Source organism: Onychostoma macrolepis, chromosome 17 (genome assembly GCF_012432095.1).
Source record: "Onychostoma macrolepis isolate SWU-2019 chromosome 17, ASM1243209v1, whole genome shotgun sequence".
Classification (NCBI taxonomy): domain Eukaryota; kingdom Metazoa; phylum Chordata; class Actinopteri; order Cypriniformes; family Cyprinidae; genus Onychostoma; species Onychostoma macrolepis.
Window position 1 is genome coordinate 20,539,456 of NC_081171.1, and position 18,188 is coordinate 20,557,643.

The 18,188-nt window shown below is 35.7% G+C and overlaps 2 protein-coding genes across 14 annotated transcripts in view; both read right to left on the bottom strand.

Annotated features, from left to right (window-relative positions):
• LOC131522658 (doublecortin domain-containing protein 2C) overlaps positions 1 to 3,373 on the bottom strand; it is a 41,243-nt gene extending 37,870 nt beyond the window's left edge. For all 10 annotated transcript variants that reach the window (XR_009266596.1, XM_058748280.1, XM_058748281.1 and 7 more), the window contains exons 1-4: positions 2,710 to 3,373; positions 2,360 to 2,408; positions 471 to 547; positions 61 to 192 (exon numbers count right to left, since the gene is read on the bottom strand). Coding sequence is in view for 9 of the 10 variants with exons in the window: in XM_058748280.1 (XP_058604263.1) it covers positions 61 to 192; positions 471 to 547; positions 2,360 to 2,408; positions 2,710 to 2,993 (542 nt within the window). In the remaining variant the exon portion in view is untranslated. The remainder of the gene's footprint in view (positions 1 to 60; positions 193 to 470; positions 548 to 2,359; positions 2,409 to 2,709) is intronic.
• Positions 3,374 to 5,998: 2,625 nt separating this feature from the next.
• The window catches only part of colec11 (collectin sub-family member 11), a 57,812-nt gene continuing 45,622 nt past the window's right edge, over positions 5,999 to 18,188 (bottom strand). For 2 of the 4 annotated variants that reach the window (XM_058750237.1, XM_058750238.1), the window contains 7 exons: positions 9,080 to 9,197; positions 8,559 to 8,689; positions 7,525 to 7,596; positions 7,102 to 7,173; positions 6,958 to 7,011; positions 6,738 to 6,833; positions 5,999 to 6,521 (listed from right to left, as the gene is read on the bottom strand). In XM_058750237.1, the coding sequence (XP_058606220.1) occupies positions 6,097 to 6,521; positions 6,738 to 6,833; positions 6,958 to 7,011; positions 7,102 to 7,173; positions 7,525 to 7,596; positions 8,559 to 8,688 (849 nt within the window). In that variant the 5' untranslated portion in view covers position 8,689; positions 9,080 to 9,197 and the 3' untranslated portion in view covers positions 5,999 to 6,096. The remainder of the gene's footprint in view (positions 6,522 to 6,737; positions 6,834 to 6,957; positions 7,012 to 7,101; positions 7,174 to 7,524; positions 7,597 to 8,558; positions 8,690 to 9,079; positions 9,198 to 18,188) is intronic. The other 2 variants (XM_058750241.1, XM_058750240.1) reach the window with 2 other exon arrangements.

Genomic DNA, 18,188 nt, shown 5'->3' on the forward strand with positions numbered 1-18,188 from the left:
CACTCAACATTGACTATATGTACTTTTTACACATGTGCATTTTATAGATGTAGCTCATACCGGTGCACAGCTCCAGTGCGAAGGTGAACTCTCTCGGTCACCATGGCCAATACGTTTTCCCAGCTAGCAAGTGTATGCTTGGGAATCAGAACCCGTGCTGGAGGAACCAAGATATCTCCATTGGTAAAAACACTGCAAGATATAATCAAATTTAGCACATAGGACCTCAATCCACACATTTATGCTTCCAAATATATTTTGTTATCAGAAACAAAGCCAATATACACCGATAATTAACAACATGAGGAAATTAGATGGTGTTAGAAATAAATAATTAAGTAAAGTAAAGAACATCGGCCTGATTTTATACCATTAGACAGTATTACAGTTTTAAAGAATTAGACTTTGCCGTAGCCTGAGGCTTTGCCATTGAAGACTTCCAATAGGGACACATTAAAAGCAGGGCTCACTTGATGATGCACGACTCATTACTGATTCTCTTCCATCGAGCTGGGACAATTATTCTGCTGTGAACTACAGGTTGGATCTGCAGTGGAGACAAATGAACAGGACCCCGCTGAGCATCACTGACAATAACTGTTCTACTGCTCATTTAGGGCACTTACACATCTGGTTTTCCTCAATCAGCCGTCTGAAATGCTATGTTGGTTGTTGTTCAGATGGAAACAAGGAGCTAAAAGGGTGACAGACAGTGACATATACTGCCATGACCTCAAGCAAAGTCGCTCTAAGTAGGCATTTTTATGATTATTGCTCTATTATGGTCCATTGCATGTTGGTCTCTGAGGAAGGTTGTAAAAACTATTAGCTTAATAAGTCACTTCAAATAGTCTAAACTTGGAATAGTAAAAAGCCTGAATCTTTTGACTCCTTATTTGAATCCTATGCAAAACAGGGGCCTGTTTCATAAAACAAGTTTACCAAATAATCCAGGCTTATTGCAGTTAGTCTGACTTATTTTGAACCAAATCAACTGGCAATAAGTCAGACTAACTGAAATAAACCTGGCTTATTTGGTAAACTTATTTCATGAAACAGGCCCCTGATCACGTGACACCGAAGAATAAAGTAACAGCTGCCGAAAATTCACAGGAAAAATTACATTTTAAAATACATTCAAATACAAAACAGTTATTTTAAAATGCAATAATATTTCACAGTATTATTGTTTTTATTCTATTTTTAGATAACAAATGGTATAGTATTTTGGTATTGTGGTGGTAGAGTTTAGCTCCAACTTTAATGAAAAACACCTGAAGCAGATAATCAAGGGCTGGGGGTTGTGTTAAAATTACAGACAGGTGTGTGAGCAGAAGTGGAACTGAACTCTGAGAGAAGACAGAACTGGAGAGCAGGGCTGAGCACCCATGTGTTAAACAGTGGCATAACATCTTTTGTAATTATTCAACAGCTGATTGTAAACAGTTAAACAGCTGTAACCATTTTTATTCATATGTTAATACATAGTCACTGCATTTGGACCAACAGGGTATACGAGTGAAAATAACAACATGGCTGCATCTGAAAGTGACTTATTGCCATGCTGCCTTATCAGGCAATGACTTTGCAAGCACCATTTTTGCACAAAGACAAAACCGATTTCGGATGGGCTTCTGAGGCAGCATAAAGATTTAATGGTATCAAGTCTACATCAGCTTTGGTGATAACTAAGCAAATATACGGGCGAATAAAGTTCTTGTGAGTAAAGGAAGAAGGGAAGTTTTGAAATTTGCCATTATTTTACCGTATGCACTAGAAAATGAAAATAAATTAGAGGTAAGAGTCTCTAATAAGTAACACAAAGCATTTGCGCAGTACTTGCATTGAATGTTGATTAATAACCTAAAACAATTTTATGAGTAGTCAGAAAACTACCCTAGTATTCAGAGACTATCCTACACATAGGTTACCTGATAGTTTGAAATGAAGAGAAACAGCTGACTCAAATGGAGATTTTAGTGAAATCAATACACGTGCACTTCATGTTTTTCAGCAACAAAGGGGCGTGAAATCAGTCATCCGCTACAGTCTGGAGAAACCTCACACTGGTATTCTCTCGGAGAGATGTATCAGTCAATAACAGAAAAATGTAGGGTGCAGAACACCAGTAATAATCATACTGAAAACATGTTATGAATTACCATGGACATTTTTTCCTCTTGGCCTTCCTGATGTACAAAACATTCTCATATATATCTCTCAGTATGCTTCACATATAGTCATATCAATAAAGTTGTCCCCATTTTTTTTTTTATCTTTCATGTTTTGATAGAATGAGTAAAGGTTTTATTATGTTTTATCATTCCATCAAGAATGATGTAGTCACTGTGACTCTTACCGGTTCACTTTTCTTTTCTGGAGGTTTTTGTGTTGTTATGTGACGATAGCTATCAAAGACAAAAGAAGAGATAAAGTAAAAAGTCAATATAATATAACATAAGTATATTATTTTGATGGTTTTGCATTGCATGGTAAAATGTAAAAAAAAAAATATATATATATATATATATATATATATTCAATGTACACTTTCTGTACACATTAGCCTATTAGATTTTACATGAATTTAATTCATAATCAATAATGATTTCTAAAAATCAATCATTCAACATAATACCACAGCAATTTAGCTACTCTCTTGTAAATAACTGCACCGTTACCATAATGTGGATGGATGAATAAACTTACTCCATTTTTTTGAGTCTCTCAGCTCCGGCTGCCACATATATCTCTCCATGCACCAGCTGCCCCAGATTCGCCACCCTGTGACCCTTGTTAGGGGTGTAAATATTTCGCACTGCTCCAAAGTGAGCTGTGATGCCTCGAGTGACAGTGTTCAGAAAGCTGTCAAAAGTGGATGACTGGCGTTGATTGATAACAAATTTTCGGCCGGGATAAAAAGCATCTCCGTTCCTGAACACAATAACCGTTTTGGTTGGCGGAAGATGCGCATTAGACCCCCGTCCAGACATTAGTCTGCGGTAATCCACGGGGAGGTGCTGACAAACCCAAATTAAATATATAAATAAAACACAATTTCAGTAACCACCACAGCCGAAAGTTGTTAAAAGTGGTTTGAATCGTTGTCTTCCGCGTGCTGGAGGCAGCCAGATGTTGTTTGGAGGAGTTTCCATAGTAACGGAGTGAAAATGCTAAGAAAATAGCACGAAATGTTGAGAACGCTACAATGCCTCAACTCTATTTGAACAAACAAAATTATAGCATGTGAACGGTTGTAACGATTTCTTTTTATTTTGATAGCTGGTTTTACAAAAAAAAAAAAAAAAAGTGGTTTGTTCTAATTTAGTCTGTGCTCTGAGGTAACTGGAGATTTAGCGGCCGCTGTCAGGCATCTAATTAGCCCATCTTAGACAACCGCCAAACAATAGATTAAATTTTAATCAGTGTATTGCTTACTCCTGTCGTCGGAGACAGTGTATTGTAGGCCAGCTTTTCAAAATGGATGTGAATGAAGGAAAAAAAAAAAAAAAAATAGGCCTACATAAACTAAAAAGGGGTAAATCAGACAAAAGGGACAAGAATGTTATAGGGCGAATTATATTCATTAATAAAGCTAAATCATTATATATTATTTCATAAACATTAGGCCATGCACTGAAAAGATAGCAACCTAAAAATGTTAACAAAATACATATTTATGACAAAAAAAAAACAATTTTTTTAGGTTTTATTCGAGTCGAATATATTATTTAACATCACTGAATCAACCTAAATATATTAATTTATATTAACAAAACTTTTATATGGATTAAATCAGTTAGAAATAGCTCTTCAAGGTAACACAGGTTACCACTTTTACGTTGTAGGCCTATTTATTTATTTGTTTGTTATATAACATTGATAAAAATACAACAAAATATTTTTAATATTTATTTTATATAAATATTTTCATTAACTGAAAAGTCAAATGAAAATGTTTATTACCATATTTTAATAAAGGCAATTTGCCACTGGTCATGCTGATTTATTACTGATGATTAGCAGATTTATGGTCTCAGTATATAGTTTATGGCAGGATAGGTTCCTTATGCCATTGTCTGTTTGGTTTGATGGCCAGTGTAGAATAAGAGATTAGTTTACAGGTCGCCTGATTATGTTTGTAAGGTTCATTCTAAAGAGCTATTATGAAATTCAAGCACCCTCCATCTTTAAAGATTTATGAGGAAAAACACTGTTATACGTGCAACGGAGGTGTACAGATTGCCACTTTGCCCCAAATTAATCAGATTTCCTGCCTGCTGTTATATTTTCATGCATAGTTAATTCCAGGACGGCTTGACCTTGTCAGCACATACAGTAAGCGAAAATAATCAGTGTAGAGCCACACGTGACCACTAGAGAACGACAGATCACTACTTTAACACACTGTAGGCCTACCTACTCACTCAATGGCGTTCAGACAAAGATGAAACCTTGCAAAGAGTAAAGCAATTTTATTAGTGCCTCGGAAAAACATACATCGAAATACTAAGAACGGACAACGAATGTTTTAGGACAAAACCTGTTGATCATGATATACAAATATAAACTGATTGATTACTGAAAATACCAAAGTCACATAAACTACATGTAGTATAATGAATCCTATATCATGTTTTAGAAATAATTTACCATATTTACTATCGTTACAAAGAATTAGTAGGAACAGTTAAAAAAGTGTATTCTCAAGAAACCAAATAATGGTATTATTTATGATATAGTATCATAATTAAAGCAATATGGGCATATGTACTGTATTATATGTATGTGTATATTCATCTATTGTTAAAAATCAACAATGGGATTACAAAAAGGGCTTCTGTGTATCTGACAGCATTTCATAGGGCATTTCATACCACATTTATAACCTCAAAACATGCTAAGGTTATAAAATGACTTCATATGGTGGGTAGTATACAATAAATAACATCCACTGATCCTTATGTGACCTTGACACTGTTCCATTCTGGCAATAATATATTCAATAAATGGGATGACGTACTACTGCTAAACTGGGACAGCCATTTCAGTCATTTTACTGGGGAGAATAAATTGTTTGACCATTAAAAATACCATTTCTAACCTCAACCATCAACAGTTCAGTCTAAGACTGTGTTATGTAAATCTTCTCTTGTTAGCTATAGCTCTATGAGTATGCTGACCTATTCAGTATATTAATAATAAACCATGTAATGCAAATTTAAATGGGAAGAAAGGTAGTAAAAGAGAAAAGCAATGAAAAAAGGTCAAATCTGTGGAATCTGAAATTGTAAATATAATAAGATAATAGGAAAGTATTATTGTTCATTTATTTAACTGATTACAAGTAAATGTAGTTTAGTAAACTAGTTTTCCACTTTTCACAGTAAAGGTGTTTCAGTCTGCAATAACACCTGAAAAATTGTGATTGGTCTACATATGTTAACTGATCTGTATAACGTATATTCCTGCAGTGTGATTTAGAAAAAAAAGAATAATAATTTAAAGTAAATGCAAATAATCCATACAGTCTCAATTGATATAAGGTTTTAAACAACCAGATAGTAAAGACATTAATAATGTTACAAAACATTTTTCTTTCCTAAAATGCTGTACTTTTGAACATTGATACACTGATAATAAAAAGAAATGTTTCTTAATCAGTATTTCAGCTTATAAGAATGATTTCTGAAGGATCATGTGACACTGAAGAGTGGAGCAATGGCTGCTAAAAATTCTGCTTGGCCATCACAGAAATTAATTACATTTTAAAATAAAAACAGTTATTTTAATTGTAATAATATTTCTGTTTTTTCTGATCAAATAAATGCAGCTTTGGTGAGCGCTTAAAACATTCAAAATCTTACTGACCCTAAATGTTTGAACTGCAGTGTATAATAATAATAATAATAATTAAATGTTGTTTTAAACAGTTTTACATGACGCCTAACTTGTCACACTGCTGTCACCATTGCCAAAAACGACAAAAATGTAGAAGTGCTTCACTTTTTTTATTGAAATTTCAGCCTTCTTTAATACAGGAGTATTTTAAACATGTCTAAATGGACTTTTCCCCCTATAGATTGGCAGTGAAGCTCATACCGTGTCCTTGTCAAACTCACACACAAAGTACATAGTGAGGTGACAAGCCACATCAATCCACTCGCCTGAAGACACCATCTCGACGCAATCCTCGTCATCGTAAGCGTTGTTTGGCTCGCCCTCCCTCCACTTGCTGAAAGTGGTCATGGGTGAGCGCTCCACATACACAAAGTGGCCTTCTCGCTCCAGGTCATTAATGCCAATATACACTCTACTGAGGCCAGCTGCGGTGACGTAGCCAGCAATGGCTCTGTTAGCCGCTGCGTCTTTGGGCATCGCCAGGTGTCCACCTCGCCCCTGACAAAACACCTCCGCGTCCCTGTAGCGTTTTTCCTCCTTCACCAACAGATAGACCTTGCTGTCTGTTTCTTTGATGCCAGCGACAGCTGCGGGGGAGGGCAGGGCTGAAAAATGAGGATCTGAATTTCTATAATCACACGGCAGCAGCCAGCGTTCACACAAGTGCATTCTGACAGTCAAACAAAAGAGCTCCTGGCTAATGGGTAAATACTTTTGTCTGTGTGCAATCACCCTGCATATCAAAATGAACAACTGTATGAATCAATTTGACAATGTCACATTACTGTAATCTCATAAACATCGGTAGACTGATTCATTCTTTCTTTCGGACATACCATTTTTAATGAACTTCAGCTCGTTGGTTAATTGCGCCACTTGAATATCCATTTCACCAATCATTTTCCGTAAGGGTGCGCACTCACAGGGGACGCCTGAGGAGACAAATTAAATATGAGACCATTCACATGAGCAGTCCAAGCATTAAACTGGTTCCTAATGAGTTCAAACCAATTATCAGGTGATATGAATTGAATTCTATTTCGGAAAGGCCTATACCTGGCTCTCCATTTGGGCCCTTGGGTCCTGGATCTCCCATATCACCTTTTATACCTAGAAAAAAAGAAGCCTATTGCATTATTAAGCCGTTAGACAAAACAAGCCTGATTACTTTTAGAACTGCAATTTCTTTCTTAAGCTTACCTTTGAGTCCAGCGGGGCCCATCTTCCCATAACGGCCAGTGCTACCTTTTTGGCCTTTGACTCCGGGGGGACCTGGAATATAATGTATAAACTTAATATGTAATAAGCACAGATATGAACCAAATACTGCAGTAATTCCCAGAATGGAGTTTAATTCCCTTGTTTATCAGTATGTTGAGGCATTTATAAACACAAGGATTGGTCAACACTGGCTCAGACGTGCTCAGCTATTTAAAAGCAAGATAAGGGAAGTTTTTGGGGCCCTTTAAAATGTACGCATTTGGCAGCTCCCTGTTTGGTCACTTGGTTTGAAAGTTTACAGGTTTGTAAAGAACTTGACTCATGTTTCATCATGTAAGTAGATAGTAATTAAAAAGCACTGATGGAATTCAATTAAGCTCTCAAAATACGGTTTAGAGTTACCTGGCTCTCCAGGTGGCCCTACTTTCCCAGGTCTCCCAGGTGCTCCTTTCTCTCCTTTCTCTCCTGGTTCACCTATAGGAATACACAAACAAAGTCATAGACTTGCACAGACAAAGCTATTCAGAACAACACATGTTTACTATTGCTGCAGTATGGTTATATTGTGCATGTTTTCTGGTTATAGGATATTCTATAGTATTTTTAAATTTAAATAAAGCTTTATATATCAAATTACAATTTATACAGTACACACACTATACTGTTCAAAGGAGGTCAGTAAGAATTTTTTTAATTCTGTTTAGCAAGGATGTTTACCAAAATTGATCAAAAGTGACAGTAAAGACATTCATAATGTTACAAAAATCTATTTCAAATAAATGGTGTTCTATTCGAACTTTCTATTAATGAAAAATAAAGTAAAAGTATCACTACAGGGTTGCCAGGTTTTCACAACAAAATAAAACTGGCCCAAAACTAGCCCAAATGCATTTTGAGGGGTCCCCTGGTAAAAATCACGTTCCGGGGAATAAAAATACAGTTTTTTTGGTGAGGTTCCCCTGGTAAAATTCGTATTTGCAGGGGCTAAATATCACATTGTGGTCGTTTCAACCTGCGGACATGAAGAACAACCTGCGCCAACAGTGTTAAAGTAGCCCAATTCCATGGGAAAAATGTGGACTTGGCAACACTGTACCATGGTTTCCAAACAAACATTGTGCAACACAATTATTTTCAGCACTGATAAAAAATTTTTTAAAAGTCTTTAACAGAAAATCAGCATATTAGAATGATTTCTGAAGGATCATGCGACACTGAAAACTGGAGTAATGATGCTAAAAATTCAGCTTTGCATCACAGGAATAAGTTACATTTTAAAATATATTCAAATAGTTATTTTAAACTATAATAACATTTCATAATATTATAGTTATTACTGTATTTTTAATAAAATAAACACAGCCTTGGTGAGCATAACATTAAAGTGAGTGTCATTAGTGTGTATGACATAATGTGGTGTAGTTTATTTGCAGTACCTTTGAGTCCAGGGACGAGGATCTGGACCGAGCACGGTTCTTCTGGCATGTGCTGACCATAAACTGACCTCATTAGTGTCAGACTTAACACAGTGACCAACATGCAAGCCACCAGTTTTTCTCCACCCATACTGGAAACACAACACAATATTTATGTTCATCTACAATCAAACACCAACATATTTCAATGCCATGTTGAACGGAAAGCATAGTAGCAGCTGTCATTGGATTAAAAAATGCAACAAAAATCATATTAGGGGACTCAGTGACAGAAACGTCTCAAGCACAAGCAATCATAGTCAACACCATTTGCAAAGCAAATACACAAAAGCACACAGTAGTTTGTTTCCATCTTTCTCCCAAACAATCTCACCATCCACCTTCATTTCAAAGTTGATACTAGAGAGTAAACAGTCACACCGTGATGTCTCCTATAACCACCAACTTTAAAGGTAACATTTGAGCTGTCTCGTTGTCTGTGCCACCTGCCGGACACCGTATTGCTTATGAAATGGACTTACCTTGTGTTGAATTTCAAAGCCCACTATATGCAGCAGACTCAGGCTGTATATGGATCCAAGTGAGTTAATGGTGGTTTTCTCACTGGTGGTCTCTCTGAAACTTTTCATCTCACACGCCCTGCAAGAGACAGGCCTGAGAGTGAGCAAGTACGCGTAAACACAAAGATAAGAGCGGCTCTGCAACACTCCTCTCTGATAACTCCATGGGAAACATCAGGGTCAGTGACAGCACAACTCTTAGCACATTCCTCTCTATTACACATCAAAAGCATTCCCAACATTCACAAGTTTTAGTTATAGAATAATACTGAAGAGCTGAGGTAGAAAGGAAAATGTATATATATTATTTATCTATAGGTTTTAGATGCTAAAGCAAATTTTAAATAATTTTATCTTCACATCCTGTAATGTACTGCAATATAAATGAGCAGAAAACATGGAAGTTACATACGAACTCGTTTAATTTGAGGTCAACCAGGATGAGGAAAACTTGGGAACAGAAATGCTGCAGTTTGTGCATCGGCGCACAGGGTGGCAGTAAATATTTGCCAGAATTTCATCAGGAAAAATCCAGAAAAACTATACTTTTCCTGTGTAATGAGCGAAAAAATTCAAAGATGTTTTGCTAAGAAAAAACTAAATCTTGTAATAGTGAAGCCATTATCAAAATATTAAATATTATATTATATATTTGTAATACTTAGTATATTGGTAACACTTTACAACGTGGTTCAGTTTGTTAACATTAAAATTAGTTAGTTAACGTCAACTAACAATGAAAAGTTGTATTTTTATTAACTAATATTAACAAAGATTAATAGATACTGTAACAAATGCATTGCTCATTATAAATGCATTAACCAATGTTAACTAATCGGATTGTTGTAAAGTGTTACCATAATATAATATAATACAATATAATATAATAGTAACACTTTACAAAGTCCCATTAGTTAACATTTATTATGTAATGTTATGTTATGTTATATGTGTAATATGTTATGTTGGTAACACTTTACAATAAGGTTCCAATTGTAAACATTACATTAGTTAACATCAACTGTCAATGAAAAATTCTTTCAATTTATTAACCATAGTCAATTTTGAAATGTACGGATACATTTTTAAAATCACATTTTTAAATGTTTATATTATGTAGCGTGCCTGAGCTGACATGACCTAACAAAGAAAAGTTGTATTTTTATTAACTAATATTAACAAAGATTAATTAATACTGTAACAAATGCATTGCTCATTATTAATGCATTAACAAACGTTAACTAATGGGATTATCGTAAAGCATTACCATAATATAATATAATAGTAACACTTTACAAAGCCCTATTAGTTAACATTTATTATATTATATTTCTAATGTTTTCATTTCTTAGTGCTGTAATTATTTAGTTTAATAATTTGTTTGCAACTGCAATTACGTTTGTTTTTAGTTAAGTAGTTTGGATTTAAATGAAACAACCTGAATTATGAAATGTCTTTCTGTGTTGTTCTAGAAACCCTATAATTAATTTCCTATAATTGCATTGTACTTACAAATGAGTCACATGCCAGTAACTGACAATGAGGATCAAATCTACATACACTGCTATTTATATTCACAGAAATAAACAAGCTTAATAAAACCATTAAGGTGTCATTCATCTCCAGAGCTCTGGTGCTCTTCTTGTGTGTTGCTAAGGAATATCCTTCCCTTGGTAACAAAAACTAACATGATAACGTGATGAGAAAAAAAAAAAAAAATCAATTCCTTGAAATTAAAATTGTGCTGCAGCACAGTTCCCAGTCTGACTCACAGCTCTTCAGCAGTGGCACGGCATGCCCAAGACTATGAACTTATTTCTTTATGTATGGGGCCACATGTAGTACACTCTGCACTTAAACATGCCAAAATATCCCATAGTGACTAAATAAACTGCATATACACTACCATTCAGAAATGTTGGGTCAGTAAGATTTTTTTAATGTTTTTAAAATAGGTCTCTTCATGCTCACCAAGGCTGAATTGTATTTTAATATATATTGTAAAATATCATTTATTCCTATGACGACAAACCTGAAATTTTAGCATCATTTCAGTGTCACATGATCCTTCAGAAATCACTCTAATATACCGAGTTGATACATAAGAGACATCTCTTATTATGATCAATGTTGAGAATAGTTGTGCTGCTTAATATTTTGGGGGAAACAGTGATGCATTTTTTCAGGATTCTTTGATGAATAGAAAGTTAAAATAAACCCAAATAAAATTATTAATAAACAAATATTTTGCAATATTAGAAGTCTTTACTGTAACTTAAGGTATTCATTTATTTATTATTATTTAAAACACGGATAATGCTCTTCTATAATATGTGTATAATGCATGTGTGAAAATAAAATTAAAGAAAGAAAGAAATGTACTGTTGTATCTCTAAATCCTGAAAATAGAATAAAATGGAATAAATTTTATAATAAATGGAGTAAATGGAATAAAAATGGTGAACATTTTTATTTTCCTTCAATGATAGCTTTAACCCACTCTGTTTTGTCTGACATTGTCCTGTCTCTGAACCAGAGAGGAGGAGGATAAAGTCTGAATTTAAAAAGTGTGCTGTTGGATGTTTTGCTCCTGCATTCTGCTCCACTAAGGCTAAAAGCCCTCTGTGGATCAGAGCCCGGAGAGGACGAAGCCTTGACCACTGGAGCATGACAGCCATAGAGGCCTGTCTGACTTAAGGGCACCTTCAGAAGGATGGCACTTTGTGCTGTGTCAGGATCAGGAGGTTGGCAGGCGGCTCAGCCGTCGGATGTAACGCCCATTCAACCATCTCAGCTCATTAAAGGTTCTTATTTTCTTGAAAGATGAGTGAATAAATCACGCTGTGCAAGGGTGCCAACCTCTACTTGTTAATCAACGGATGGTTGAAATAAATCCCAGTGACCTAGACGTTGTGCTTTTAGAAGCCCTGTATTGCTATAAGTTGGATGGAAAATAATTTTCGAATACCTTATAAAAGTTATTAATCATCAACATATTTTGTTTACTTTTTTAAATAAAAAAGACTTTACATGTAGCTTAAATGCAAATACATATGCATGTTAGAATGTTGCACAAAGAATTAAACCATTAATAAAACATGATTAAAGCCCTATATATGAGTATCATTAAATTTCTTGTCTCATCTACATTTTTCTCTTTCCTACACCTCCACATTACACAGGTCTCTTCATCACAATATGCCTCATGTTCACAGTCAGGCGTGTATATGTGCTATGAGGGCTATTTCAAGCACAAGAGAGAAACAAAAGCAATTATGAAAGACAGTGAGCAATAAGACAATAACACTTATAGCTATTAATACATGAGATCATATTGCCCCAGATGTGTCAAACTAAAGTAGATTAATTTTTACATAAGACTAGTTATTTCATAATATGTCTGTGGTTCAATTAGGGTCAAATATTTATAGATTATTATATATATATATATATATATATATATATATATATATATATATATAGCATGTGTATTATAAGATTATATTAAATTCATAAAATTTATATAAATGAAAGTCAAAGGTATGACACCCTTGTCCACCATAATAGCTCTATTAAAGCGGTCCTTTATTTTTTATTGTTACTATATTTTAATAACCCCTTTTTGCCTTTAGTAATCAATAATAAATGATTTTGCAGTATGACATTTATTTTTTTTTTTTAAATCATATATTTCAACTGTACTAAACATACATGCATGCACAAATCCACATCGTCTCATCAACTACCAATAAAGTTGAGTCAACTTAAAATTGAAAGCAGATTTTTGAGTTTTCTCAACTTGTCATTTTAAGTTTATACAACAAAAATTTGAGAATCTCCCACAAAAATAAGTTGAGCAAACTCAAAAATCTGCTGAAGCTGGTTGCCTTAAAATTTTATGTTGGCTTGAAAATACTTGTTAACTTTTTTTTTTTTTTTTTTACAGTGTATAAATATGTGCTTTTTCTCTTCAGTTCTTCTTTCTCTTATTTTGATGCATCGCTTTGATGTGCACTGGCACATGAAACACTTTATAACGTGTAAGACTGGTCACTGTGGTGTGTGTGTGCACTGAAAGCGCTGTATTTGGTCTTGATATAAAACATGATTACTCACTGACTGCATTTTCATATTACTCAGACGCAGCGGAAAAATCATCAGAATATCAATGAAGTCAGAGTCCTACAACCTCACACCAGCCACAATGCGAGCCACGAGCCATTACATGCTCACACAGAAACATCCATTTATTTGAAGGAACGGAAAGGACTCTTTCATCTGAAAAGTGTTACTTCAGAGGCATGCCCTCTTGTTCATGAAAACGGCATGCGGTGAATTTTGATGCCTTGGGGAATTTCTCATCAGCTCCAAGTTTATTTCCCTCCAACATGATAATGGTGCTTTATTGTTGCATTGTAAACTTTTCATAGAGACCTTAGCGCTTATCTTACATCTGATGACTCGACACAAAATTACTTTGCAGTGTAGACACAATACCTAAATCTGGAGCCAGGATATTAGCTGCTGGTGAGTCGCTGACAGATCTGGGGAACCATGCGTTTGATATATCATTTCTGCAAAAACCTCCAGGTGAAGCTGTGCCTTGATGAGTCATCATATAAATAAAGAATACAGAAAGAACGAGGGAGAAGGACAGAAAAAGAAAGAGGGCGAACAGCAGGGACGGTGAACATATGGAAAAGATGACTTTCAGATTCTGGGTTCAATATGAGTTTCGCTCAATCAGCAGCATTTGTGACATAATGTTCCCTCGTACCACAAGGTCACGATGAGGCACTTACAATGGAAGTAAATGGGGCCAATTTATGGATAATTTAACAGCAGAAATGTGAAGCATATAATTTTAAAAAAGCACTTACATTAATTCATCTGTTAAAACTTGTGTATTATTCGAGCTGAAAAGCTGGTTTCACGGCCATTTTAGTGTTATAGGCATTGTGTTGTCCTGGCAACAGTGTCATACATTGTATATAACTACACAGAAAAGGTTAGGAATCAATTTTTTTCCACACTAAAAACATATTTGTTTACATCTTGTGTCTGTATAACGGACCTAAAGGGATGAAAATGATGATGAAAAAATTTATATTTAAATGCTTTTGTTCTCTTGTATTCGCTCACAAAACTTGTGAAGTTTCTCGTTAGAGAAGTGCTTTTGGCCCAGTAGTGCACACTGCGCAATACAATGAAATTAGCACAACACAATGGAAACAAGTTGCAACACAACAGAAACAAGCCGCCACACAAAGGAAACAAGTCAAAACACAACAAAATTAGCACAACACAACGGAAAATAGCCGCAACACAACAAAATTAGCAAAACACAAAGAAAACAAGCCACAACAGAAAGAAAACATGTCGCAAAACAACAGAAACAAGCAACAACACAACAAAATTAGCACAACACAATGAAAACAAGCCACAACACAAACTAAACAAGTTGCAATCAACGGAAACAAGCTACAACACAAAAAAATTATCACAACACAACGGAAACAAGCCACAACACAAAGAAATTAGCACAACACAGTGAAATTAGCCCTATGCGTTGTGTTGTGGTGATTTCTTTGTGTTGTGCACTACTGGGCCACTGTAGCTTTCTCTAATGAACACAAAGTTTCTCAGGGAAACATAATAGTTTTGTGAAAGAATGTCAATGTTTTGCAAGAAAACACCAAGTTTACAGGGGAATGCAATGCTTTTCTGAGAGTACAAAGTTTTGAACTTTGAGAACATAACACAAGGGAAATGGAAAATTTCAATACTATACAAATATAATGCAAACCCAAAAGCACTGAAATATAATTTTTCCTCCCATCTACTGTTGTAACAGCAAATTAAAATTGCACTTCCACTGAAAGCGCCTGTAAGATATTTTTGCAGGAGGGACAAGTGGAATTGAATTTTTGTGATCAACCACTTAATTCTATTGACTGAACTCTTTTACTTAACCCGAAATATTCTAACAGGCAAATGTCCAATTCCCAACTCAAACGGCCATTAAATCAGCAGTGTAACATCTCAGTCAGAAAATAACCAGACCAACCACCATCAATCAATCTGACATGTACCAGGAAAACAGACCTATAGGAACCCTAAGTGCCACCGAGGTGAATAAACATCATTAAAACGTCAAAATGGGAGCACGGTGTAAATAAAAACTACCTTCTACTCTCTTTTCACCTGGAAGGGATTTAACTAGATCATCATCTGGCATCCAATGGAGTGCTATCCGAACCCCAAACCCTATCATTGGCTCTTACATCTGTAATCTCCCCTCCAGAGGTAACAATTTTAGCAAGAGGATTGGATATGAGTGGCTGACCCAGTATCAGCTGTCCTCCATGTCTTTCCTTCGCTCACGTGTCAAAGCAGCGACCAGCGCTCTATTAACATGAATCTTTCCAGTGTCGTGCATCACCGCTCCGACTGCGAGAGATTTCTCTCACGGAGCAGCACATATTGCAGATTACGGTTGCCAGGTTACTTCGCACCAACATTCTAAATGTGGGCACATGCTTCAACCCAGAAATACAGAAAAATATCTCAGATGCAGTCTAGTTAGACATCACTTCTTTGACGGAGAAAACATATCGTAATGGATCGGCAGGGAGGGGGCAGTGATGCAGAACTCTTCACAGTTATATAGGTCACCACCCTGAGGATGGCTTTTACAACTTGGTGAAATACATACAGTATCACAAGGGTCATCCGAAAGTACATGGCTTTAAAAAACTTTGGCTTATGTAAAAACTTCCAACTGATATCCGCATTTCCCTATATCCCGCTATGCAAGCGACAACATTATTGTCTAAGAAGACTATCAGCAGATGAAATAATGTGGTGCTACTAAAGAAGTTTGCAAGCGTATGAATGAGAAATTTTTGCCATTGTGCTTCACAGGGCTTTAAGATTTTTCAGTGCAATGTGAAAACTGAAGCCAGATAATATGGATCCTCTGGCCCTTCTTTTGCAAGCTCTCAGTGGAAAGAGGCAGAGACAGAGGGGGGTGGACACTGGAATCTGTTCAACGGCTTGTGGGAGCTTGGGATTTCTCTCCTTAGCTTGAGGCTGGTTTGGTGGTGGTGGAATATTATCAGCTCCAGAAGGCTGGCAATGCTCTGAGCTCGATGTAGGCATCGAATCTACAATCTAACAGATCTAGGACTGACTCACAAACACAAGCGCGAGTGAAATCATGGCGTTGTATGGTGGAGAATGCGGGCAGCGCCAATGGCTTGCAAACCATCAGTTGTATCCAACGCAGTGAAATGATTCAATGTAGTTTTTCACAAAACAGCTTTATCAAATTTGTGGAGAATCTGTTGAATGCCAAAGGCCAACGGAAGAGCCTCGCTCCCGCTCCTCGATGGGTTAACTAATTCATCCAAATTGAATTCCACTCTCCGAACAATGTTAAAGCCAGGAACAGATCAGAATTCCATCTGATCAGTTAACGCATAATTCATTTAAGTCTCTCCCGTCTCATGGAGCTTTACTCAGTCTGTGGAGAGCATTCTCCTGCTAATGCATCCATCTGAGAGTGCTTCGACATGATGGATCAGACGTGTGCTGATAGCCTATTTTCCAAACAGAACTAAACTAAATGTACTGTATGTGCATCTGAATTATAACTCTGCTTTCCTGTTTTTCAAACAAAAATGTCATCTTTTGAATGTGCAATATTCCAAGAAAACTTTGTTTTCTAACAAAATGCAGCTTGCCAAGACAGTATGTTTGATTTTGTAATCAGATGGTGATAAATAAAATGTTCTTTAAATATGAAAACGTTTCAAAGCTGTTTCACAGAGGAATCAAATACAAACAGTAAAAAACACTGTACGTCATCAGATATGAATACTCTTTCTCTCCAAACCACGAGATATGTTTAGTGTATAATCCACACTATGAGTTATTAAAGAAACAAACTGTCACAACAAGCTGTTCAGCCATCTAAATACTGCAATTGGCAAAGATGCTTATTTCTCAGTTCTCGCATTCTGCCATATGGATTTTGTTGTGTTGTTAATAAGCACCACATGTATTCACACAAACTTCTGGAAAATAAATTGCTTTGAAAACGGAGTAGCCTAAGGTCACCCAGAGGGTTTGTGGCACTGAACTGACACGAAGATTAGATAAAGCAATATTATATGCAAAAATTTTAATTATGCCATTATTTATTCACCCTCAGGTGATTTCTATGTCTTTTTTTCTGAGGAACTTAAAAAGGAAAAATTTTACATATAGCTCTTTGCCATACAACAGAATTTCCTACACGGAAGGAACTGCATTTGTTTACCTGCATGCCATTTGAACATTAACAAACATCAAAGAGTTGTGAACATGCAAATGTGTTGTTCAGTTATTTGAAATATTAGCAAATATTTTATGGTTTTCTAGCACATTCAAGGGAAAGATTAACAATGATAATGTGTGGACAAATTTAAGTTTTTTTTTTTTAAACATGGTCATTAGGAAATGTTATTTGATTTATTAATTTCTTTCATACATGAAAAGTCATGGAATACGAGCATGGGTAAATAATGACAGAAGTTTCATTTTGGGGTGTATTATTCATTTAACAAAGTAAATGTACTTAAAGAAATATGGTTACACATTTCTTATGGGAATATATCAATATAGAGACATGTCCTGCCTCGGGTCGATATCTCTACATTACATATAGCAGACAGATGAATGGGTGTAAAGTCCATGTGTGCCAAAAAAGAAAAAAGAAAAAAAATTGTAAGAGTGCAATGTTGTTAGTTCTGACTGACGAAACAGCCTGAAGGTGGAAATGGCAAGAGAAGGAGGTGGAGGTGAGGAAGTAGACACTGCATTGTCTGATGGCATCATTCTTACACCACTATGGTGGAATAATGTGGCAGTTAAAGGAGCTCCAAGCACAGGATGTCTGGAATGGTTTATAATGGATCCCAATTTTGACATCCTCTTTCCTGCCTCTCCAGTGAGTCTAGGTTACGCAGCTTCCATATTACCATGTTATCTGTCCATTTAAATTTGCTGGACTTCCAGTGACTCTCAC